The sequence below is a fragment of the Crotalus tigris genome, unplaced genomic scaffold (assembly GCF_016545835.1).
Source record: "Crotalus tigris isolate CLP2741 ecotype Arizona unplaced genomic scaffold, ASM1654583v1 scf7180000018923.2277400, whole genome shotgun sequence".
NCBI lineage: Eukaryota > Metazoa > Chordata > Lepidosauria > Squamata > Viperidae > Crotalus > Crotalus tigris.
In genome coordinates, this window is record NW_024097276.1 from 1615695 (window position 1) to 1641573 (window position 25879).

At 37.3% G+C, this 25879-nt stretch overlaps 1 protein-coding gene across 4 annotated transcripts; it reads left to right on the plus strand.

Annotated features, from left to right (window-relative positions):
* Window positions 1–880: 880 nt before the first annotated feature.
* SLC16A14 (solute carrier family 16 member 14) lies at window positions 881–24011 on the plus strand. Of its 4 annotated transcripts, XM_039357428.1 has the most exons (6): window positions 883–1121; window positions 11213–11283; window positions 14440–14715; window positions 18031–18174; window positions 19445–20446; window positions 21854–24011. In XM_039357428.1, exons 3-6 carry the CDS (start codon window positions 14454–14456, stop codon window positions 22003–22005), a joined length of 1560 nt encoding a protein of 519 aa, XP_039213362.1. In that variant the 5' UTR covers window positions 883–1121; window positions 11213–11283; window positions 14440–14453; the 3' UTR covers window positions 22006–24011. The 4 variants fall into 4 exon arrangements, with proteins under 4 accessions (XP_039213364.1, XP_039213362.1, XP_039213361.1 ...); XM_039357427.1 differs by lacking the exon at window positions 11213–11283; XM_039357430.1 differs by lacking the exons at window positions 11213–11283; window positions 18031–18174 and having other exon boundaries at window positions 881–1121.
* Window positions 24012–25879: the final 1868 nt, after the last annotated feature.

Sequence of the window (25879 nt, forward strand, 5' to 3'; positions counted from 1 at the left end):
CCTGGAGAAGAGTCGCCCCCAAGCGTGGCCCACATGGAGCAGTGCAGCCAAGGACATGGCAACCAGGCAGCGTAGACAAGACTCTGCCCTCATGCCCCATCGCACACAGTTGATGCTGTGGGATGTGGGCAGAGGGCATGGCTGAGGGCGGTGAGTGGCCCTGTGGGCAGGCTGGGTGGGGGCAGGACAGGAGGTGGAGTGGGGCGGGGCCAGTTTTTAGGCACTTGGTCTCTAAAAGGTTTGCCATCACTGCTATATAGGACTGCATGTCAGCCTTGGAGATGCAAGAAAATCCTCCATTTTTTAATTGTGAAAAAACTTCGCAACACTTCCATAGTTTCACCATAGTTCTCCGCAGTCATCTTTTGGATGCTATTCAGAAAATAAAGCAATCGGTCTCTGGTGAGAAAGACACTGTTTGAAAAAGAGATTAAGAGTGAAAGCTATTCTGGAATGCAAAATCGTCAGTCGTTCGAGTATTCCCCCCCCCCAAGGCTTCGTCCACTTTCCCAAACTTCCTCCACTTCCTCATAATTAAGAAGGTGGTTCTTGATCGCTCCGAGTATTATTTTCCCCCCAAACACACACACGCACACACGCACAACACACAAACGCAAGCTCACGCCATTAACTCGCCTGGAGAAGCGATTTGCCAGTCCCGCTTAGCGGAACCGGTTATCCGCGGACCAGGCAGGTTCAACCCTCCAAAATCAGAGATTTCAGTCACCGGGCGGGAGCGAGCGCGAGAGCATGCGCGGGGCTTCCAAGTTTCCGCCAAACCAGCGCGAGCCGGTGTGTCGCACGCCTGGAAGACCGCGCAAATGACAAGAGATGGGCTGGTGGCGGGGGTGGGGGGAGAGGGAGGAGAAGGTTCACGTCGAGGCGAGCTCTTCTGGGGACAAAAGGACAACGATCGGGAGGGGAGAATGGAGGATATAAACCCCAACCCAGCCCCAGCCCCTCTTGCCTCCCTCTCCTCTTTTGCGCGAACCGGGAAAGGCGCCGGACGCTGAATGAAAGATGCCTCTTGCAGCACTTCCAGGGAATCGGTGGAAAACACCAACGGCTGTTTCTTCCCAATTCTCGGGAGGCATTCTGGAGTAAAACGGTCCCATTTCGAGGTGAGTTGGTGAGGGGTACTCGGCCTATCCGGGTCTCTCCCCCCCCCCTCTCGTTCCAGGCCGGGCTGGCTTAGGTTTGGCTAGGGGCACTTCGGCGAGGAAGGATGCGGTCGCCCAGGTAGAAAGCCCAGATAGGTAGCAGCGGCGCAGCTTTGTCTGCTGGCGGCGATAAAGATTGGCTGCTGCAGAGAGGTAACTGGCGGTCACTCGCCTCTCGTCTCCGGAGGCTGCTATAGCCGGAGGTTCTTTGCGGCGCTGGATTCTCCCCGGAAAGCGCCTTTTGAGCCGCGCTTCCCGAATACTCTGGCCCGCACTTGGCTGGCGACCTGGTGTCCGGCGGGGGTTGCTCCTCGGTGCGCTGATCCCTGGTCCTTAGACGCGCAGAGACAGATCCTGTCTTTAGGGGGTGGGCTTTTATGTAATTCATATAATTTATGTTGTGATATCATTTATATTAATTTTAAAAAGCAGAAAATGGTTTTAATAGATTTCATTACTCCTGTAGGATCCAAGCCCAAAGTTGTTCTTATCGGGAACACTGGTTTGTGAGATAAAGAGGTGGCCTTAGCTTAACTATGGAGCTACTGAATTACTGTTTTTCAGCTTCATCTACCTCAAAATTTTATTGCGAAGATACAAATGAGTGTGTGTGTGTTACTGTTTATGCTCTTGTGAGATCATGTAAAATAATATATGTGCAACAAATGAATATTCATGTACATAAGTGCAGTAACATCAGTGCAGTTTCAAAGAATAGCCTTCCCAATCTAGCATCTGCCAGATCTGTTGGATTACAATTTATGGCTAATGTTGGCTGAGTATGAAGAGTATTTCAATATATTTCAAGGACAACAGGTTGGGAAAGATTGCTAAATAGGCATACTTATTTCTATAGTAAGCCTGCCATAATAATAATAATAATAATATTACTACTCTTTTTATTTAAACAAGTAATAATAGTAACAAGTACTACTCAATGTGCTTTATAATCTATTTTATTTATTAAACCTTTTTACACCACCCATATCCCCTACAAGGTGATTCTGAGCAGCTTACACATTATAAAATAAGTACAAAATAATTAAAAGATTAAAACAACACAAAGTTAAAATATTGTTAAGAATCTATGTTGCAGAAGCAGGGCCAAATTCTTTTGTAGGTATTAACATGGTAATCTTTTCCAAGATGGTTCTTCCTAAACAAATTAGTATCCCAAAATTAAAAGTTGACCAATAGCTTTTAATAAAATGCAACGCTGAATGTGTTGAAATATTTTTTTAAAAAAAGTTTGCCATTTGTGTCCTATTTGGTTTTAAGACACATCACTCCATTGATGATTTTAAACCCATGTACCCGGCAACCCTATGCTGCTTTCTTAAAAATTTTACAGTAATATTTGGAGAGGTTTTGCAAGATAAGCATTTAGTTTTCTTGGTAAGGCAAATGAAACAAGAATTGTGCAACAGGCCCTCATAGTACACAGAATTATTTAGGATTGTACTTACTTTTTCAGTCTATTTCCAAATAACTTTATTTCTAAATGCAAAATTATTTCTTCATAATTTATTTATAGTAGAATTGTAAGAGTTAATATTCATTTTTCTCAACCTGTGCTTTTCAGCAATGTTGGACCAAGTGCTAGTTCCTCTTCAGCCTAATAAACCTGTTCTGTGTTGTACGCCTACTTACCTAGTAATAGTAGTAAAGTTGGAAGGGACCTTGGAGGTCATCTAGTCCAACCCCCTGCTCGGGCAGGAAACCCTACACCATTTCGGACAAGTGGCTGTCCAGTCTCTTCTTAAAAACTTCCAGTGTTGGAGCACCTAAAGGATGCCAGACTGGATAAAGCTGGACTCTCATACATATTATCTTTTAGATAATTTAATGGGGAAGTGGTGCGATGGTATTATAATATGTACTGTAGATGTTAGCTGTGCACCCATTAAAATTATGAAAGGAGCAAAGAAAGTAGCATTTTCTCCCCCATAATCGGAATAGAACATGACTCTTAAAGGCTACTTAATTTTTCCATCAGGATTAGGCGCCTTGAAGCCTCTGTATTACATCTGGCCTCTAAAGACCTTTTTTAATGATTCTCAGAACTCCCTCTATTAATGAAGTTCAATTAGTTGAATGCCAAACATTGGCATATTCCCACAAAATATGAAATGGATGAAAATTACAGAGAAATACTTAAAACTCTCTCCAAAATCAGGAAAATTCCAATGCCTTCAATGGGTAAATGTGGTTGCCTATTTTTCATAATTGTCATTCCCACCATTCTCCTCAATATATTTAATGTGAATGATGTGGGAGATAACCAGGCTGAGTCCCAGGGAAGGGTCAAATATGTCATCAGTCATGAATACCTTCGCACCCACAAGAGATCTAAGTCAACCCACCTTGAATTCCTTCTATTCTTATCTCCTGCTAATTTCCCTTGCCTCTAATACAGGTAGTCCTCACAACAGTTTGTTTAGTGACCATTTGAAGCTATAATAGTACTGAAAAAAGTGACTTAAGACCATTTTTCACATTTATGACCATTGTAGCATCCCCATGGGCGCATGATTTACATGTGGATGCTTGAAAACTGACTCACGTTTATGACAGTTGCATGTCCTGGAGCTATGTAATTCCCTTTTGTGACCTGGCAAGCAAAATCAATGGGAAGCCAGATTCACTTAATAATTGTGTTATTAATTTAACAACTGCAGTGATTCACTTAGCAAATGTGGCAAGAAAAGTCATAAAATGGGGCAAAACTCACTTAGAAACATAAATTTTGGGCTCAATTGTGGATGTAAGTTGAGGACTATCTATAGTTCAGATTCTTGTAGAGAGCTCAAGCTTACAATAAATCTTTATACCCATTTGAACTGTCTGGATCTCTTGATTTTAGTCAAAAGTTGACACTAGTGTTCAGTAGTCCCACATGTAGTGATAGAGTTCAAAGGGCTCTTGATATCACCAAGAATCAAGCTGATTTTGATTCTGGGTGACATCACAAGCACATCAGTGTAGATTTCTTGGTAACAGCAGGGAAGTGGTTTGTCATTGGCAGACCATTCCCAATCTAGCCTGTATTCCTTGCCTCATAAGCTCTCAGATGATGATGATGAGGGTCAGAAGAAGACATTTGTGTTTAAACAAATGACAAAGTTGCCAAGGAATGCTAGGCTAAATCATTTCAGTCAGACCTAGTGAGACTACTCTGTAAAGAGGGAATTCTGGTGTATGTGTTCTCTTCTTATTTTCCTTTCTTCCTTCAAAATGAAAGAATAATTCCATTAATCCAGGATACCTCCAAAGCAGTGTTTTTCAGACTTGGCAAATTGAAGATGTGTGGACTTCAACTCCCAGAAAGGGAATTCTTAGAATTAAAGTCCCCACATCTTCAAGTTGCCATGTTTGAAAAACACTGTTCTAAAGGATGTACAGTATTAGTTCTGCTGCCATCGCTAAACCTTCTCCAGGGTTTATTTATTAAACACATTTATAAGGCTGTTCAACTCATACACAGTGACTCCAGGCAGCTTACAACACTTGCAAATGCTTTTGTTTGTCTCTCTATTTCTTTACATATATTTGAGTAGGTATGCTGTGGCATGATATAAAAGAGCAAAATTACTTCCTCAATGTTAAACAAGGTCTTTATGAACTTTTACAGGTAGTCCTCACTTAACTAGCAGTTGCTTAGCAATTGAAGTTATAATGCACCCTCCAAAAGCCAATTCCGAAGTTCTGACAGCTATACCCACCTCCATAATCATATAACTGCATTCTGGGGACTTGGCAACCAGCTCACCCTCGGGGCCAATTGCGGTGTTCCACAATCATGTGACTACAATTTATAAACATTTTTTTTTGCTGGTTTCTGGTCTTTTCAGCTGGTTTCCTGCAAAAAACCCACATAGAAATATTTTAATTTACTTAATTACTGTTGTGTTTGCTTAATAATCACCACAAAAAAAAGCTGTAAAATTGGGTCCGGTCACATGGGTACCTCAACTTACCACTGTCATGACTTACAGTGGAAATTCAGGACTCCATTTGTTGGGGACCACCTGCATTAATTAACTTAAAATAGGATGTAAACAGATTCCCTTAATAGCATAGTGTTATCTATTGGCTTGTTGTCTTTCCTGGCACTAAACTTATATTCATAAGTGTGCCTGTTACCAATAGAGGTTTATCTGGTGCTAAATCTCTAAGCTTCCTTCAGACCCTTCTAGCCCATGCCTCCTAAATCTCACTATCCTCAGTTCCACCCTCTCCTGTAGAATATCAATTGGGGGAATTGCTCTGCATGTGTATGCTCTGATTGATAGTCTTATTGCCCACTTGTTTCAGTTGGCCAGCACATAGAGGGCCAGAGGCAATTGTACACATGGGGGAGGCAGATATTGTTTCTATTTAAGAAGCAGCTTAGTGTGATGTATTTTGCTGGGATAATGCCATTGCAAGTGAAGCTTGTTAAATGTGCTGTAATTGCTCCTTGTTGATACCTAAAATTCAAGAGCCAAACTGCCGTAAAACCATGCTTCCTACATCTTCCCCTGAATTGTAATGAAAAATCCCTTTTCAGTTGTTGCTGATTAGTTTGTTCTCTGATTAATAGCTATGAAAGATATGTGTTTGGATAATTCATTGTATACAAATTGAGAGCCAGTTTGATATAATGATTAAGATACCAGGTGAGAAACTGGGAGACCATGAGTTCTAGTTCCGCTTTAGGCATGAAAACCATTTGAGTGACTATGTCAGTCACTCTCTCCCAGCTTACACAGGATTGTTGTTGTGGAAAAATAGGAGGACTTTATATATATATGTATATGTATATATCAAAAAAGGAAAAAAGAAAAAAAGTTGCTTGAATACAAAAGTTTATGTGTATGTATATGTATATGTATATGTGTGTATATATATATATGTGTGTGTGTGTGTGTGTGTATGTATATATATAAATAAACAAACTTTTGTATTCAATCAACTTTTTTCCCTTTTTTGACTTTCTGCTGCTTATTCTTAAATGCCCATTTCTACAGTATCCAATTAATGTTAATGCTACTTTTGACAATGCCAACTCCCACTCCCAAAATTGTCAGAAGAATTTTCTTACATACCAACATTTTTGCTTCTTCTAACAGTTGTTACATTCTTGTAAACAAATTACATGGTAGCCATTCCCTTTCAAATAGGATTTGCATCTCTTAATATTTCACTGTCCAATTTCCTGTCTTTAGAGAGCATTCTAGCAAGGGATACATATTATTCACTTCCTCATCTGTTTCAAAATTTTTGTATAACTTGCAGTTTTAATTTTGTGTTTTCTGTTAAACAAAACTGCTTTTGTCCTTGATACATTAATTTTCAGATCCATATTCCTTGTTACAGTTTGTAGCATGTCTAAGGTTCATTGCAAATCATTTAGATTCTCAACCAAAAACACATTATCTGAATACCCATACACAAACACACACACACTCTTTCACATCCTCAATCAATATATCGTTATTAAACACAGATGTAATCCTCACACACTTGTGAAACAAGTTACATAGATATCTCAAAAATGATCATATATGTATTTCCATTTTTTCAGAAATGAAAAATATGGCCAAAATGGCTAAAATATGCAGCAACTTGGAAACAAACGCCTTAACACAAGAAATATATATATATTTGAAGTACCCCCTTCCATGATTCAGTCTAACTACAATTAAAATGAACCTTAAGCTAAAACACTAAATAAAAACATTAAAAAATCAATATACATTACATTACATTACCAATAACTATATTATTTTTATAGTTATTGTAATGTGATGTATATTGACTTTGTAATGTTTTATAGAAAATCTTATACTTGTAATTTAACACCTCACTATCTGATTTTACTAATAAGATTTAAAACAGATAGCCCTATCATCTAACTTTACTGTCATTCTCACCATCTATTCCCAACTGTTTCTGCCAATCATTTTGGATTATTAAATACAAAGAAGCTAAATATGTGGATAAGATACACTGATGACACATAACATATTTTGGGATCATGGTGAATAAGATTTAGAAAAATTCCAACATCATTTTAATCAACAAAACCCAGCAATAATATTTGCAGTAAAAAAAGAACAAAAAATGTGCTGTGTCCCTGGATGTTCTCATACAAAGCACGATAATCATTAGTAATTGGTCAGCCAAGCCGCACTGATAAATACTGTACCTCAACTAACAGTCAAATTATCCAGAAGGAAAAAAAAAATAAGAAGCATGAAGCTCAGTTACAATATGTACTAACATGGAAGATAAGACATGGGAATGTAAGAATACAAAAGAAGTCTTAAAAAAATAACTACTCATCAAGGACAATTAAATAGAGAATGAAAACACAAAATTCCAAAAACAGCAAACGAAGATATATTGCAACAATTGATATAGTATTTAGTGGGGTATACAATGATAGAAAGCTATGCTTTTCTGGAAAGCAAATTACTGATTTGCATTTTAAACATACTGTGAAATGTTTCAGTTATTTTGTCTTGTATAGCACTGAAAGCTATACTGTGAATATACTATCTATCTATCTATCTATCTATCTATCTATCTATCTATTCACTGTGATAGCTTAGTCCATCTGACTAGTTTCAACACCTTCAGATAACTAGATCAGTATCAAAAGATTTGCCAAAAGAATGGAGAATACTGAGACACTTAATTAAATTTGAAAATCTTATACCGTAGTACATAACCCAGAGCATCTTATTATTGGGTCTTATTAAAATTGCAGTGAAATGTGAGTCAAAATTGAACAAGTCAGTGGTCAAACTTTTAATCTGGAATTCACTCTTAGTGAACAGAATTTATTGTACTATAGTTCATAATTTCATTTTAATAATGTTTAATAACAAACACATATGTGCACATACAAATGAATAGTATTAATGATATAAGGATATACCATAAATGCAATAAATCAATAAGTACAACGAAAAGAACAGGAGAATTCAAAACAATAGGACAAAAATGACTGCATAAAAAAATTCCCCCAAAACCTGCAGAAAGGAACCATTTTTGGAAACACATGTCACTCCACAAGAAAATATACATAGGAGAAACAGGGTAGGCACTGAAGAACAGATAGGAAGAACATCGGACACCACCAAAATACCAAATGATCAAAACATGTGGAATTGAGTTGCTGAGCATTGGATAAGGCACTGTAACAGACTACTCTAGGAAAATATGAAAATCATAGTATTTGAAGCCAAGAGATATAAGAGGAAGAACTGAAATGGAATAGTCAGCACAAAAATATTTGGGGAACAAAAGCATTGAACTTAGGAGAGAATGAAACACTGGATTCTTTAGACCATGTGACGAAGCTGAAATCATGATCTGCCTATATTTAATTGAATTTATTTGTGTTGTTTGATGACAATTGGTTTATTGTCAAAATGATGTATTTTATACATTTACAATTGTGTTGTACATTAAAATAATTTTATGTAACTGAAAATGGCCAATAATCAAAGAAGATTAACCAATAATCACATTCTGTTCATTACTATAATTCTTATTCTGTTTCAGACAGCTCACATCTTATCCCTGCATTTATTTTTTATTGATTCTGTTGAAGATTAGTCTATTTTTAATATATTTTCATACAGAAGTTGTATTTTGTCTTTGTGCAGTCATTATACTTTTATTCTAGTATTTTCACTTGTTTCCTTTTGTTCTGTATTTCTTTTTTCCATCTATTCTTGATTTTACCCCCAAAATGTTCTATCTCACATTCAGAATCTCTAATTAACCATGTACTCCCACTATTCCTCTCTATATTTCAGTACAATCAAATCAATAAAGCTTTTAGATTTATAATATGTTTATGTGCTATAGATTTACATGTAAATATGTGTTCAAAAGGGACCTTTTTTCTAAGCAGATATACACATAGTCACCATTTTGATTCATTTTTGTGACTTAAGAGTAGTCCAATCATACTTTCTTTGTACTCATTTCAGTTTCATCTGTCTATTTATGTCACATAAGCAGCATAATTGCCACCCATTCATCCCCAGATCTCACTCTAAAAGTTGTGGAAATTTCTCCAAAACTCATCTGTTTTTTTCTATTGTAACCATTCATTGGAATGTGACTTGCAACTATCATCAACCTGTATATTTCTACTTTCTTATGCAATCTTGATGAAATCAATTCTGACATATATTTCTCCTTTTCATTTATAATTAAATTTATAGCTTTATTTCCCTGTAGTTATTTATCAACTCAAATCTATAAGGCCAGACCACTTCATGCAGAAAATGTGTGTATGTTGTATATATCACGTTATTCACCAGTTCAGCCTGCACTTAATGACCTCTGCCACTTGTCATGGCTGGAAGAGTTTGGGGGAGGCTGAGAAGGAAGAAAAAGTAGGCATAAACAATCAAATAGTTGACAGATTGATAGTTTATCTAATAGATGTAAATGTAACCTCATGTAAAAATAATTTGGGAAGAACTGTTTCAAATCATTCAAAGAGAATTTGATTTAATTAACTCACTGCAAATAAAAGTGGGAATTTTTGCCTAGTTTCCAAGATTTTGTACTTACTCCAGAACACTATTAAATATACTTTTCTGAAATCTGAGTAGTTCTAGCTCCCTTGATCTTGTGTGGGACTTAATAATAGCTATGGTCAACTGAAGATTTTATATTACAATATAAAAGGTGTAAACTCTACAGTAGCATTCCATACCATTAGTATGGATAGAAACAGTCAGTGTGACATATTTTGGATGCTACAGGCACATCCAATATTAAGTTAATATAAGATCTCTACTATAGAGCAGGGTTTTTCAACCAGTGGTACGGGTACCACCTGTGGTACATTGGCACCTGGCAGATGGTACGCGACCATCCTAGAAAAGTGGTAGCGGGGGAGGGGAATGAGCTGTACCGGTGGCAGCACTGCACAAGTCTGAACGAGAGATGGCTGGAGCTGCAGGGCTGTCAGGGCTCAGCGGAAGCACTAGGATCAGTGCCAGATTCCAGCTGGAGCTCAGTGCTGATCCTGATGCTTCTGAGCCCAGAAGAAGCGCTGATGAGCTGGAATGTTGCAGCCTCTCCAGGGCCTTGTGATTTACATTCAGTTGCTTGGCAATTGATTCATATTTATGACGGTCACAGTGTCCCAGGGTCATGTGAAGTGACCAAAACCTGCTCCCCCCAGATGGGGGGAATAAAAACCAAACAACCCCCCCACCCCACCCTCACTGCCAATCCTCAACAGAAATGTTCACAGCAATGAAACAGGAGGAAGAGCACTGTCGGGTAGGCAGGCAGGTCTCTAGGGGGCACTTTTTTCAATGCCATTGTAACTTCGAACAGTCGCTAAGCGAACTGTTGTAAGTCGAGGACTACCTATATTTTATCACTTTTTTCATTTTTTCTTTTTTTTTTTTTTGGTCAACAAGTTTTTGACACCTTGCTAGACGACTGGTGGTACTCGGATGTTGCCATATCCTAAAAGTGGTACAATTGGTGGAAAAGTTGAAAAGCCCTGTTATAGAAAATACCTTGCAAGCTAACATACTATTGCCTCCTGCATCCTGCAAATTAAAATTATATGCAATGTACTGACAACTTACTCAGGATATCTGTTTATTTGTGATGTAAAATGTAGTGTAGTCTTTATCCTGAAATGTCAGAAGGATAGATATAATCTTCACAACAAAATTACTCTACCTGAATAAAAATAATTTGTCACCTTCATACCAAAACAGGAAAGTGATTGCTAAAATTCCTGCAAGACTTTCAAAATCTTCCACACCAGCTTTCCCTCATTATATTAAGTATTGCCCTTGGTCATGACAAACATAGAAATAATAATAAAAATCCTAAATATCAAGCTTCTGACAAAAGGGTATGAGTGTTGATTAATATTTCATTGCATATTGCTTATCTTGTTTGATTAAGAACAAATAACAGTGTTTGCCATTGCTTCTCTAAAGAGTTTCCTGCTCTTTTTTTAATAACCTGATGTTTCTAAAAACTTTTTTTCATGGTATTTAATTGTGGAACAGTAACCTGGTCATGCAAGGGAATGAATGGAAGTTATGGTAGAAGGTCAACGCTACTCTGACTCATTTGTGAGGTGAGAGCTTGTGTCCTATCATAATGCTGTCCAGCTGATGGGGCGTGGGCATAATTTGTTAGAAAAAACAATGATCTTTCCTGCTTCAGAGTATATTTACACTTTAGATATCCAGAGATAGAGTGTATATTAAAAAAGAGCACCTTCTGCCAAAATTCTGTCCTACAAAAGTAAACAGTTTGATACCCTTCCCTATTGCTAGATGTTGAAATATCAAAACCGTATACTTTGGTTATGTTTCTCTGTAAATGCAGCAAATGGCAGAAATAGTCAGCTTAGAAATGCTTTGCTGGGGAGCAAATGTTTTTTCAATTACCAAATTTTTTTTCATCTTTCAATAAAGCTACAGTGTGAATGAGTTGGCTCTGCAACATAGCTATTGTTTTAATAAAATACACTACAATGTAAATATTTTTAATAAAATTAAAAAATCAATTATTAATGCAACACCATCATTTAATTATAGGTTAAGGCATCCAAGTTTGTTTTTTGCTGTATATTTTGTGGGACTTGCTCTTTTGTAGTTTTATCCCACAGACTTTTAACATGTAAAGTCTAGATATCCCACATTTTTATGTATTTTTATCTCTCTCTTTTTTAAAATAACTGAAGACAACAAACGTAGCTAATACACTTTCTTCCTATTTTCCCCACTGCAACCACCTGGTGAGCTGGGTAGGGCTGAGAAAGAGAGACTGGCTCAAATTCCCCAAGCCGGCTTTAATGCCTAAGGAAGGACTAGAACAGTGGTGGCGAACCTATGGCACGGGTGCCAGAGGTGGCACCCGGAGCCCTCTCTGTGGGCACATGTGCCGTTGCCCCAGCCTCGCCTCCCCCTGCGACCCCTCCTCTCCAGCAGCCCCTCTGAAGGAGAGTCACCCCTGAGCGTGGCCCACATGGAGCAGCGCAGCCAAGGACATGGCAGCCAGGCAGCGTAGACAAGACTCTGCCTTCACACCCCATTGTGCACAGTTGATGCTACAGGGCGCGGGCAGAGGGCGTGACCACCATAGCACTGCTGGGCTGCCTAGGCGATCTGCGGCGGGCCCTGAAAGCAGTGAGTGGCCCTGCGGGCAGGTGGGATGGGGGATGGGGGGTAGAGCAGGGGCAGGGCAGAGCAGAGAGTGGAGCAGGGTTGGGGCCAGTTTTTGAGCACTCAGTCTCTAAAAGGTTCGCCATCACTGGACTAGAACTTAACAATTCCCAGTTTTCTAGTTTGGTACCAGTAGACCAAAGTGGCTCACATGGTTTCTGCTCTTCTGATCGTTCAGGCAACAGTGAAATGATATGGTGAAATGAGCCTATGAAGAGTGAGTTTGTCCATTTCTGTCACCCACCAGTAAGGACCCAGTTATATTTTAGAAGGCCAGATTTTAAAATTCAATCTAGTGAGATTGCTGGAGAAAGGCTTTTGGTTTTCTCATAATTTGACCTCTTTAGTTCAGGGCTTCCCAACTGAGGTGCTTGTACCCCCTGGGGGTGTGAAATGATATTCCAGGATGTGCGAAAACTTGGGTTTTCAAAATTATAGAGTATATGCATAATTCATTGCCATTATTTTGAACTTTTGTAAGGGGTGCGAGAATATATCAGAAACATTCTAGGGGTGCAGAATATAGAAAAGGTTGGGAACCACTGCTTTAGTTGAATAGACCTATATTTTCTCATGATATTATTCTTGCAGAAAATGACCCACATAGAGAATTGCCACTGTTCTTTGCTTTATTTTCCTAGTGTTAAGAGCATGTTATCTCCTCTCTTCCAAAGGCAGAGATTTTTTTTGCAGATGTGAACAAAATTTACTAGTAAATGCATTTTAGCGGGAACACATGATAGTGCAAACACAACATGTTTTTTTTAAGACTGTAGGTCAGAAGGGGCAGAGCTCAGAAAGCAGCTTTTAAGATCTTGAGATAAGCAACAGATGGTATAATTATGCAAAATCAATAGTGCAGTTGGTATACAATAGAAAGCAGCAGATGGGTTAATTTTAGGTTAGATTGTGGCCCCCATTGTTTCCCTTAGGTCAGCTGCAGAAGTAAGTAAAACAAAACTTTACCAGATATACAATATTTATGTGTCATTGTACCACTGGAAGAGGTATTTGAAAATGAAAATCCATGTGTTGTCTTTTTCCCTCATATTGTTCTTTAATCAGTTTTAGTTTTACAGGTGCTTCAACATGACTGCTGGTAAGTATGGCACAATTAAAATTACATTGGCTAAAGATGCAATATAACCATTTTTTAAACTATTGACTGTACTTCTAGAAAACAGGAAAGCACTTTAACCCTGAAGTGTCCTACATTTTTAGCTTGGTGAATCTCAGATATTTTTAAAAATTAAACCCAATTAGATTAACCCAGATTCAGAAGAGCCACAAAAACCTTGGAGCCAGGACAGATGTTTAATATTTCCTTATAAAGGTTGGGAAGATGTTTTATTTTGATAAAAACCAATATATACAAGTAAAATGTAAAAAATACAAGTCTATATATAAGTCTCTATTCTATGTTCTGTCCTATTGCTATTATTTCTATATTGTTACACAAGTTACTATTACTATAATTAAATCTACAATACTTTTATTATTCAATTACTATTACAATACTAAATTCTATAGTAATGCTATTTTTTTCTTATACCATTTCTTCTGCTTTTTTCTTCTATTACTGACCTGCATGTAGAATACTTGCAACTTTCCACATTGTGTCATAATATGGTTGCACTTTTTCTTGCTGTGCCTCCTTTTTCTTTGGACAATTTACTCCTTTTGAAAGAAACATATCTTCTTTGGTTTGGTTGCTTCACCCTATTTGCTAGTGACCCCAGAGCTTCCAAAACTCCCATCTTCTCCCACACCTGTTTCAAGGTTGCAGCTTGAATAGCAGCCCTACTGTGCTGATGAGGGGTGAGGAAGGCTCAGACAAGAAGGGAAGCACAGGTGCCTGCATTTTTTTTAAAGTAGCCTGCTCTTCTATGGGGACAATTCCCCCAAAGATTTTATCCTGATTTATCCTGAAAGGTAGCCATTTCAAGTCCCATTGAAATGGCAAATTGGCAAGTATGTGTTTCATCTTATTAAAAATATAACAGTAAGTAAATGAAATGCAACTTTTATCTGGAACTACTAAATATTATTTGATCTTTTTCAAGGTACTTGACCGAAAATGTACGACAGTCACGAAGATGTTGATTATGATTCTGAAAATAACTCTAAAGAGAGGGAGCAGAAGCTGAAGTCAAATCCAGATATTGATAGAGGATGGGCTTGGATGATAGTCTTTTCTTCTTTCCTGGTGCATATACTCATCATGGGATCACAAATGGCTCTTGGAATTCTCAACATGGAATGGCTTGAAGAGTTCAGTCAAAGTCGAGGGCTGACAGCCTGGGTCAGCTCCCTCAATATGGGTATTACTCTGATTGTAGGTAGGATCCCATAATGTTGCTATTATATACCAGTGGCCATCTTGATTAAATATTGATGTATCGAAACTGGTCCTCTGCATGAATATGGGGTAATCCATTATCTCAGTGGAAAAAGCCTATATAAATGGGATAAGAAATACTCCTAACATGGGGATTCCCATATGTAATATTGAACATATTTGCTCAGTCTTACCTTATTAATAAATATAATATTCCTTAGACTTTACATATGGCAATCTCCTTAAGATAGCATGTTCAGACTAGCATTTTTTTGACTGTGGAAAATTTTCTGGAAAATGTGACAATAACATATATTCTTTTTTATTTTTGTTTCATAGTTAGCGAAGCCAATTAGACTTGACCATATAACATGTTTAAAATACAGGATAGCCGAAAATGTGGTGTTTATGCATTCATTCATGATGCAATTCTCTGAGCCAGAGAACAAGAATGAATGTTTGCAAAATGTTGTGGAAGAAATTCTTGTGGCTTTGCAGCAAGGCTCTATTCTCTTCAGCAGTCGGAAAGGAAACAGGGAGGAACAAAGCCTCACAGTCAGATAGGGAAGTGCTGCTGTGAGCTAATTGGAGCTGTGCAGATTGCCAACCACCTTTAGATTCCTTTTTGATGCAGTTCAGAATGTTTGCCTAGAAGGCATTATTGCACTTCTGATGGAAAACAACTTTCCTCCTAGGTCACCTTGATCTGACTTCAGTCTCCCTCAGAACAGTCTGGCAATGAGATGCAGACTCCATTGTGAAAATAGGGTCTTCAACAAGCAGTAAGCAGGCCATCTTGGACCAGGGATCAGGAGGCTCTCTTCACGAGCCCTTCGTGTCCAAATTATACCTTATTCAGATGATTTCCATAGAATTTCCCAAACTCTGAATGCAATTATTTATTTAAATTGTTTGTGTGACTAACCATCTCAGAATAATATTGTGGGCAGCTTACAAGGATTAAAATATGAACATGAACAGCATACAATCTCTGGTGCTCAAGTATAAAACACAATAATTCCAGTCACAAACAATGCATCAACAATAGCAGAGGCACATCTAACTTCCTTGAGCCAAATCACTGTGGAAAAATCTTTAGGACTGTTTGAAAGGCTAGCTGGGCAGAGAGTTATCCAGATCTCCAGCAGGATGCTGTTTCATAGGCAGGCCTTGCCCAAAAAAGGCACAACACAGGGATTCAACAACATGACATTGCTTAATAGACGAAACCCAGGATGTGCCTCCTTTGCTGTATCTGTTGGACTAAGCAGCAACAGTGAGACAGAGGCAGTCCCACAGTTTGGGAAAAACAAATTCCTGCCCTGCCCTGCCTGCCTACCCTGCCCATTTTTCTGGTAGACCTGCAAGTATTTTGCCTAGCCACTTTAATGATTTTTTCCACCCATCCTAAATATTGTGTTTGGTTCAATTGGCAGAGATCTGATTATAGTTCTGAAATCAGGGGATCTGAGGGTTATGATATATACTGTAAAAAGAGTAACTATATAAATCCTCTACATTAAATACATCATTGAATCCCCCTTTCTCTCCTTCTCAATGTGGTGATTTATACAACCGCAGAATTTTTTCTTCTTCATGGCACAGCTACTACAATGCTGCCATTTGCAGCATGACAAAGTTCAGAAGAGTTTGAAGCTAATGTTTAGTAGCAAATTGAGTCTGGAAATGGTTTATTAGAGGCATCTATTCAATTTCATATAAATTACAATATATCCTGAATTACTCTGCTCTACTGCCTTGTCTTGATTCAGGCTCAGCCCTTTATCAGTTTTATGTACTAATCTGTCATGAACACCTAAAGATGTACTGTATTCTTAAATGTGAATGCTTTGAAACCTTGGACAAACTTTAACTTGCTGAGAACAGCAAAATGCATACGTTCTTAAGGAGTTTTCAGCTGGTCATCTGAGGATTTCTGAATTAATTTTTAGCAGCTTTTCAGATAATAAGTATGGGACAGAAATGCTACAGTTGCTTGTAAATGGTTTATGGTAAATTATTCTATCACTGATTCAAACTCGAAAAACTGGCAGTTCTGTTCATCTCATAAAATAATTCCAAAATTATATAAAAAAAATCTTGTTTTGGAATAATTTAAAGAAACCCCTCAAGTCTGGCACTGAGAAATAATTCTGTTTTGCATTAAGTGCTAAGAAATTATTTTATCCTATTTTTTAGTATTCTGAACAGGATTACATAATCTGGAGGAAAACAGATGAATGCTTTGCAGATTGTAACTGAGACATCAGCATTTTTGCTCTATTAATCATTAACAAGAAAGATAGTTCATAAAAAGTGAATACAATTTTGGCAAGCACTTTCTACTTCCTTTGGGCTATTGAAGAGGACCTTTTCAAACAGCAGGAGAAATATATTTATGTTAAGAATTATGGTAGAGTTCGCTCAAATCAGTCCCCAGGATTACTTAAAATAAAGAGACTTAATTTAAAAGGAGAGAAATGTGCGTCCATGTAAATAACATAAAATAAAATTAGAACATAGAAATAAATTTCAGAATGGCTGGAATTTTGTTGTGGGATAGACTTTCTAGTGTCTTTTATTATTTCTGTTTGTTTGTTCCTAATAGATTTCAAAAGCTTGCATATTTTTGGGGCAAAGCATACAGCTTATTTCCTTATTGCTGAAAGTGATGTTACAAATACTAGTCAGTTAAATGTCCATAGCACTATTCTCCAGATAAAAATATTAAGACAAACACTGTAATCATAGCTGATTGGGTTACAGTATGATAGCTTGGAAGTTGAAAGCATTCATCCTCAGCCATTTATGCCAAAGATTATATCAGGCCAAGTTTACATTGATTAAATAGGCCAGTTCTTCCAATAGGCTGGAATATAGGATGATGGTAAACTGATTTCTTTCCAATTTCTAATTTATAGCTAGTTCAATTATGGCAAAAGAGGTCATAAAATTGCATGCAATTCACTTAACAACCATATTGTTTAACAATGGAAGTTCCAGTCTGAACTGTGATCATAAATTGAGGACTACCTGTATAGGACCTTAGATGCTATATAATTTTGTACCACTAACATTTAGCTTTTTGAATCACATTGCATTTGTGTAAGGTCTTATTGCTGTAATCTAGTGTCCAAAATTCATTTATCGATAAGAAATAATTGGACAAATCTTTGGGTGTAGACCTTTACCAATTAATGCTTATGCAATGTATAATGATTTGGCAAATTGTAGTCAAATGCTTCCAAGTCTCATATTTAAGGAGAAAATAATTAGAGTTCATGAAAGCAATCTTATTTCACATGTTCCGTCACAGGTCCCTTTATCGGTTTGTTTATTAACACCTGTGGATGTCGGAAGACAGCAATAACTGGAGGAATCTTAAATGCCCTGGGATGGATATTAAGTTCCTATGCTTCAAATGTACATTACCTCTTTATTACATTTGGAATTATAGCTGGTAAGCATAAATATTGGATATACATTAGGAAATCTACTTTTCTGAAGAACATAGATATGCTAACACAAACAAGCCTAAATCTGGCAGCAAATGAGTTCATCTTCTCTGTGAACACATAGTCTGTAGCTTCAGGCTATATAAATTTGATTAAGGGGTTAAGTTGCATATATAACACAGCATGTATTCAATCATAACTATTCATGGAGCTGCATTTTGGACCAGCTGGAATTTTAGAATAGTCTTGAAGAGTAACCCTAGAGGGCATTGCAATTGTCCAAATTGGAGCTGCTAGGACATGAGTGACAGAGAGAAGGCCCATCTGATTCAGGATGGCACATGATGGGACTTCAAAAACTCTGGATTCTACTCTCACCTATTCCCTGAGTAGGAAGCAAGAATCCAAAGGAACTCCCAAATTATGTATTTAGTTCTACCCGGAGAAGTGATATTTAGTCCAGAACTGTAGAATGTAAATCATTGTGATTGGCAGGTCCTTGAAACCAATGCCACTAAGTTTTGCTAGTTTTGAGCCTACGATGTTCCTCCTCATCCGTACTCTCACAGCCTCCAGCCACTGGAACATCTTCTACAGCATTGTTTGCCTAGCTAGGGATCTATATGCAATCATCTGCACACTAATAATACTTGACAGTTGATGACCTAGCCTAGCAGTGTCAGATATACTGTAAACTGAATAAGTGGAAGGAATATTGAATCCTCTGGCATTCTGAAAATGAAGGGTCTTAGGTCAGGTCTCTCCTAGAACTAGCCCAGAAGGAAGGAGTAAAACAGCTGCAAAATAGTAACAGTTCATTGACCTAAAGCCTGACCGATACGAACCACAAATATGTATTTATTATGAATTTAAGTCTACATTAAAAAAAGTAGATACCCTCTTTCAAAATAAATCAAGAGAGAGCCTTCTAACCCTACACCTTGTTGTAACCCAAATTTAATAACTTAGTTGATATTTAAAAGTTGAAGTGTAGATTTGTTCTAGGAGACATGGCTTTGGAATGTGACCATCGACAATGAGTTTAGGATGAAATACTACTTTCAACACAAAAAGTTTGAAAAGATCCTAGAATGATTTATGTCCCATTTCTAGTCCCGAGGGCCAAAACCTAAAACCATATGTCTCTGTTTGTAAAAATCTAGATATTTAACCTAGCCTTTCATAGCTGTTTTAGGATTTTCTGGCAGTTAATCTTCATCTATTAGTACAATCTTGGAGGGTTCCTGGATGAGTCTAAAATGTTTCATGTTTCAGGTATTGGAAGTGGGATGGTATACCTGCCTGCTGTAGTCACGGTGGGAGAATATTTTCAAAAGAGAAGAGCTCTTGCCCAGGGACTCAGCACAACTGGAACAGGCTTTGGTGCGTTCCTGATGACAGCTTTGTTGAAATATCTTTGTTTGGAGTTTGGCTGGAGGAATGCTGTGTTCATTCATGGTGCAGTCTGTCTAAACTTGTGTGTTTGTGGAGCACTTCTGAGACCAATTCATCACAAGAAGGAAACTACTGAGCAAAGCAAGGATGGAAACAAGAGTCAAAGCAATAGTCCAACAAAAATTCTGTCCTGCTCTGCCGAAGTGCTAACATCCAATTGTGTTTTAAGGGAAGCAGAGAAAGAGGCAAAGGGAGGACAGGGTGCAAAAGAAAAGACTGTCAAAATTTCAGCCTTGGAAAATAAAGATGGAATCAGAGACCAAAAGGAAATCTATACTCTTGGTATTCTGAAGCGAGTAGGCCAGCTGACGATCACAAGCCAGAAAGGCTTCAGGACCTGGTATTCTAGTTACTTTGGAACTGCTTCTCTCTTCACCAACAGAACATTTGCAGCTTTTGTATTTTGGGCTTTATTTGCCTATAGCACTTTTGTGATCCCTTTCATCCATCTTCCTGAAATAGTGAAACAGTACAGGTTATCAGCACAGAATGACATCTTTCCTTTGACCTCAATTATTGCAATTGTTCACATTTTGGGGAAGGTCATCCTTGGCATAATCTCTGATTTGCCTTGCATCAGTGCTTGGAATGTCTTCATGGCAGCTAATTTTACTCTTGTCTCTTGCATTTTTATTTTGCCATTAATGCATACATTTGCTAGCCTAGCAGTGGTTTGTGCCCTAATAGGATTTTCTAGTGGATATTTTTCACTTATGCCTGTTGTCACTGAAGATCTAGTAGGGATTAAGCATCTTGCAAATGCCTACGGAATCATCATTTGCGCCAATGGGATATCAGCACTCTTGGGACCACCATTTGCAGGTAAATGTAACATTTTATTGGACTTTCATGTTAATTTAGCAATAGCACTTAGACTTATATACCACACCATAATGCTTTACAGCCCTCTTTGCACAGTTTACAAATGTCAGCATATTGTCCCAACAATCTGGGTCCTCATTTTACTGATCTCGAAAGGATGAAAGTCTGAGTCAACCTTGAGCCGGTCAGGATCAAACTCCTGACTGTAGGCAGAGTCAGCCTGCAAATGCTGCATTCTAACTACTGCCATCATGACTGATCTCTGCCTATATTTACATGCTCAATTACTTTACTTCTCTAGGAAGAAAAGACATAGCAACTGCTTTGATGGCATGCCTGCCAATTATAAAAACCTAATTTGAATATTTTGCATAGCTCTGATACTAAAGTTTGAAAATCAGCAGATATTGTTCATTTTCTACAAAACACCAGCAAAATATGTCAAGGAGAGGCAGGTTTTAGCTATTTCCTTTATAGAAATACTTATTCATTATCCCGTACTACCATTACATTATTGTTATTGTTTTTATTTGTAATAATTAGTGTGATATAGTTATCTCAGAATGCAGGAATGACAGTAATGGTCTTTCAGGAAGTCAGATTCTTACTGAATTTTTTTGGAAAAGGGAATTCTAATACTTAAGAGCATTTTAACAACGGACTCTACTATCTTGAGGGATAGAGGGATAAATTCCTGATGAGGCTGGATGTTTATTCGGATTACTTTAATTTGGATGCCATTATGGAACAGGAGTTTGAAATGCATGGCTGAAATGTTGTTGTTTTTTCTGACCAGGATTCTACAATTTTAATAAATATGAAGTAGAGAAAGGCAAAGAAATTGAAAAGAGAAGTAAACAGGAATACATGTATTTTTATCACATGCACTTATGTTTAGTGAAAATAGGATTTAGGACTTAGATCAGCAAACTGTGCAAAATATGCCACCCATTTTTGCAGAATGTTTATTGGCAAACATTATTTTTGGGTGGCATGATTTGGTTTACTTTTATGCAAATAAAAATAAACTCCATCTGAATCCCTTAGCCAAATTACCTTTGAAAGAATGGGAACTGAATTGGTCAGTGTCACATCTACCACAGTGACAGCAAAGTTGCCAATCTAAGTGGATGTTCCAGACGTTTTATAGAAAAGGTGCATTTAAATATACATTTGAAGAAACACATTAGTATCCCGCTAGTGTTTCAGGCTTAAGACAATAAGGGAGAAAGGACTGATTTGAGAGAGTGGGGAAATTAATGTAATGTATGATGATCTGGTTACAGATGAAAAAAGAAGTTAGACATAGATTCATGTCAACGAGTAATACTGTATTAATAGAAAAAGTAATGTTCTTTGCTTCTTGACGTCATTGATTCCATTGACTGCTTTCTTTTTATTTTCTAGGATGGATTTATGATCTCACACAAAAATATGACTTTTCTTTCTACATATGTGGCTTCCTTTATATGGTGGGAATACTTACTTTGCTCATTCAGCCTTATATGGACAAGGAAAAGCCATCATCAGGAAAAAATATAGAAAATGAAAATGTTTAGAACCATTCATGTTTTATGGAAGAAAACTGGCATTTCTGAAGGAAGTATCAAATTATATATCTGATTTTGCTAACAGTGTTAAATAAAACTGAAAATCTCAATCCTTATACAGAGGTGCATGTCAATTGATAATTGAATATTAATGTTTGTGAAATTGGAGATAAAAGGCAGGAAACAAAGAGCTTGGGTATGAAGTGAATATTTGCCATCAAAGGCCAAATATTGGTCAGTGTGAGAAAAAGTCTGCAAATAATCCTTTGCACCCTTTGCCAAAAATAATAAGTAGGAGAAAGAAGATTCAAATCTTGGGGCATGCATATAAATACTGTCAAGTTCCTAGTTTGGTAGAATGGATTTTCATCTTTCTGCAATTGCTTGCTGCTATAATAGGATATCAAGTACAGATTCCTTTGAGACTGCAAAGTTCAGCAGGAAGGTTATTGCAAGAGACTAAAGCAGATATACCTGACATTTCTCCTTATTTCTGATCCACTGAAAGACAAGTTCGGATTTTCTAGACCAAGACCATGGTTACTGACCCCCTTTTGTTATCCTCTTTACCATGGGTTACATTTTAATGCTTTGCTCCAAAATCAGTATCAAATAGCAACCTAGAAAGATCAATCCATTCAAAGAATCATCTAGCTCTGCTAATGGACCAGAATTTTCCATAGCCAAACACATCACTAATCCTATTGCAGTTTCCAATTGACTTAGCAACTATTGGTGCAATAGCTGCTATAATTACAGTTCTCCCATGTTCTCTATTTTGCCTGGCAAATATGATGGGAATGTGGGCAAAATTATGATCTTTCACACTCGGTGTGAAGTACACTTTTCAAAAACCTGGAGAATTTACTACAGATCAGTTCTTCATAAGATTCATATTAATATTGAATAATGGACGGTGGTATAAAACTTCCCATCCCTTCTAATTCAAAATAGTCTAAATGTGGATAATGATGATGATTTTGTGATGTGTTTGAGGAGTGTTTTTGATAATTCTGCTGAAATCAACTGCCTGTGACAAGATGCTTAACGAGTGCATATGTGGTAGACTTAGATTTAGGTCAAGATTTAAACTGAACTATAAAGGGATTAAACCACCAGTTTAAAGAGGGCCTAGCTGATGAGCTATGGGATGAGTTCACTGGGGAGGGAATTTCAGCGATCCTACCTGTGTCAATCTAATTTTGAATCTGAAAACAGAAAACTCGAATCATGACAATGCTACTGTGAGAAAAGAAAAGCTCATGGTTCTCTCGCCTTCTTTCCTCTTCTTGCTCATTACAATATTCTAGTGGCAGTTGCAAGCAAGCTAGAAGAATCTTTCTGTAAATGAAAAAACAGTACTGACGTGCAGAAGACTTTGCTTGTATTGTTAAGAATTGAGCCATTTTGCTCAGGAACATCTTGCTTAGTCTCTCCTTCCTGTTGTAACAATTAAGTTCTATAATTATGGAGAAAAGAGGTACTTTGCAAACAGATATGCACTCCAGAAAACAACTTTGTCAGAGCTGAGGATTTCTAAAAATTTTGAAGGGTCAAGGGTTTTGACCATAGATATCAACATAGCACCATTTGTTTCTATGGAGATTCTTAATCATCTGGGTCATGGTTGTCCCAAAGGTGCTTTTCAAAAGCTACCGTAACTAGAGTTTCTTTGTTTTTTTCCTTAAAGACATTTAGCTTCTCATCCAACAAACTTATTCAGTTCTCTCTTCTTCAGTCTGAAGAAGCTTCTTGGATGAGAAGCGAAACGTCTTCAAGGGAAAAAAAAATCAACAAAGTCCAATTGCCTTTTGAAAAGCACGTTTGGGACTATGCGGTCCTTTGTGTTACTCTTAAGATTTAAGATGGTATGCAATACAACTATGTTCTCCAATATGAGCCAACAGTGTGTGGTAGCAGCTAAAAAAAATCCAATGCAATCCTAAATTGCATTAACAGAGGGATTCAGTCAAAATCACTTGAGGTACTAATACCACTCTATAAAGTCTTAATATGACCACACCTAGAATACTGCAATCAATTTTGGTCTCAACAATATAAAAAATATGTTGAGACTAGAAAAATGCAGAGAAGAGCAATAAAGATGATTAGGGGACTGGAGGCTAAAACAGGAACTGGGCATGGCTAGTCTAGTGAACAGAACAACCAGGGGAGACATGATAGAAGTGTTCCAATATTTGAGGGGCTATCACAGAGATGAGGGGTTCAACCTATTTTCCAAAGTAACTGAAGGCCAGACAAGGAATAACAGATGGAAACTGATCAAAGAGAGATTCAACTTGGAAATGAGACATTTCCTGACAGTGAGAACAATCAACCAATGGAACAGACTGCCTTCAGCTGTTGTTAGTGCTTCATCACTGGAGGCTTTCAAGAAGAGACTGGGCTGCCATCTGTCAGAAATGATGTAGGGACTCCTGCTTGGGAAGGGGGTTGGACTAGGTGACCTACAAGGTCTATTCTATTCTATTCTATTCTATTCTATTCTATTCTATTCTATTCTATTCTATTCTATTCTATTCTATTCTATTCTATTCTACATGGGCAATTTTATGACCTCTGCAATCATGCACTACTATGCCTTGCCTTCTCAGCATAATAAAGTCCCAATGTGGATGAAAATATCAGTGACAAGCTCTTAAGATCTGGCTCAGTTTCTGAATGCACAGAGTCATTCCTGATATCATTATCAAGAACTTATTTACCTTAATTTGAAATCCTGATGCATTTTCCTATTGTTTGGCAATGGCTTAACTTCAGATTCATAATGTGTGTATTTATTGGGACCAAGAAACCATTATGTTTGATATTTAGTTATGCTAGAATAATAGATTTCAAGATCTAACTCACTCCATCAGTTAGATTCCATCTGCTATTTTATCTGCCAGATACGTTGACCACACAAACATTTTGGGAAGTGAAAAAACAAAATTTACTCACCCAATGGTTTTGTAAAATTATCATTGGAACTAAGATCTCAGCAAAATGTTTGTATCTGGAACTCAATTGGTGTGCCTAAATGAATGTATTAATGACAAATTGTAAATGGGATGAATGGATATCATTACTTTTTATTATTCTATTATTTGTTTTATTCTTTCTTTTTCACTTGTCTGAATGTAAATATTGTAGAATAAGCAATTAAATGGGTTTTGTTCACCAGTCTTCTATGTTACTTGGAACTCTGTCTTTTTTATGAAAAAAAGAAATATCTCTTAATGTAGTTCATAATTTTAGATCTGGAACTCTTGTTACCTTCTTTCACTTATTTCTACTTAAAATAGATAGATAAAACATACATTTTTTACCAAATTTTATTTGGGAGACGTTATATCCTAACCATATGAAAGGGGCATAAATATTTAACAGTATTTGATACCAGTTACAAGTTTCAATATGTTGTAATGGAACTCAATTTGGCCAATTTTCCTGCAGTCTTCATTAATTTATTAATCACACTTTTCCCTTTGGACAAATACCTGTCTAGTTTACCAGTTAATTTATTCTGAAAAATAAGATGAGTGTTTTGCACACAGACTTCAAGTTACTGCTAACAATCTGAGTGTTTACTTGAAAGAAAAATCAATTGGCCTTCTTTGGATATTGTATTTCCTTAAAAGGTAGGCAAATGAATCCTTTTGTGAAGGCTCTCCTATCTCAGGACCACCATCTTCACTTTTGTCAACTTCCAGTGTTTCCTGTGCTTGCTAACTTTTGTAAGTTTATTCTACATTTTACCATTTTAGGCTATGCCACTCATAGAATTGCTAAACTTTTAACTGAGATCCTGGCACTCAACCTTCTTTCCAACCCATTTCTGCCATCTAAATCTCTCCCTCCCTTTGTTATTAAAAATGATGCC

Coding starts and splice junctions, on each gene's coding strand:
- SLC16A14 (XM_039357428.1), top strand. CDS start 14,454: ATGTACGACAGTCACGAAGATGTTGATTATGATTCTGAAAATAACTCT. Junction 18,175..19,444: donor TACATTTGGAATTATAGCTG/GTAAGCATAAAT, acceptor TTCATGTTTCAG/GTATTGGAAGTGGGATGGTA. Junction 20,447..21,853: donor CTTGGGACCACCATTTGCAG/GTAAATGTAACA, acceptor TTTATTTTCTAG/GATGGATTTATGATCTCACA.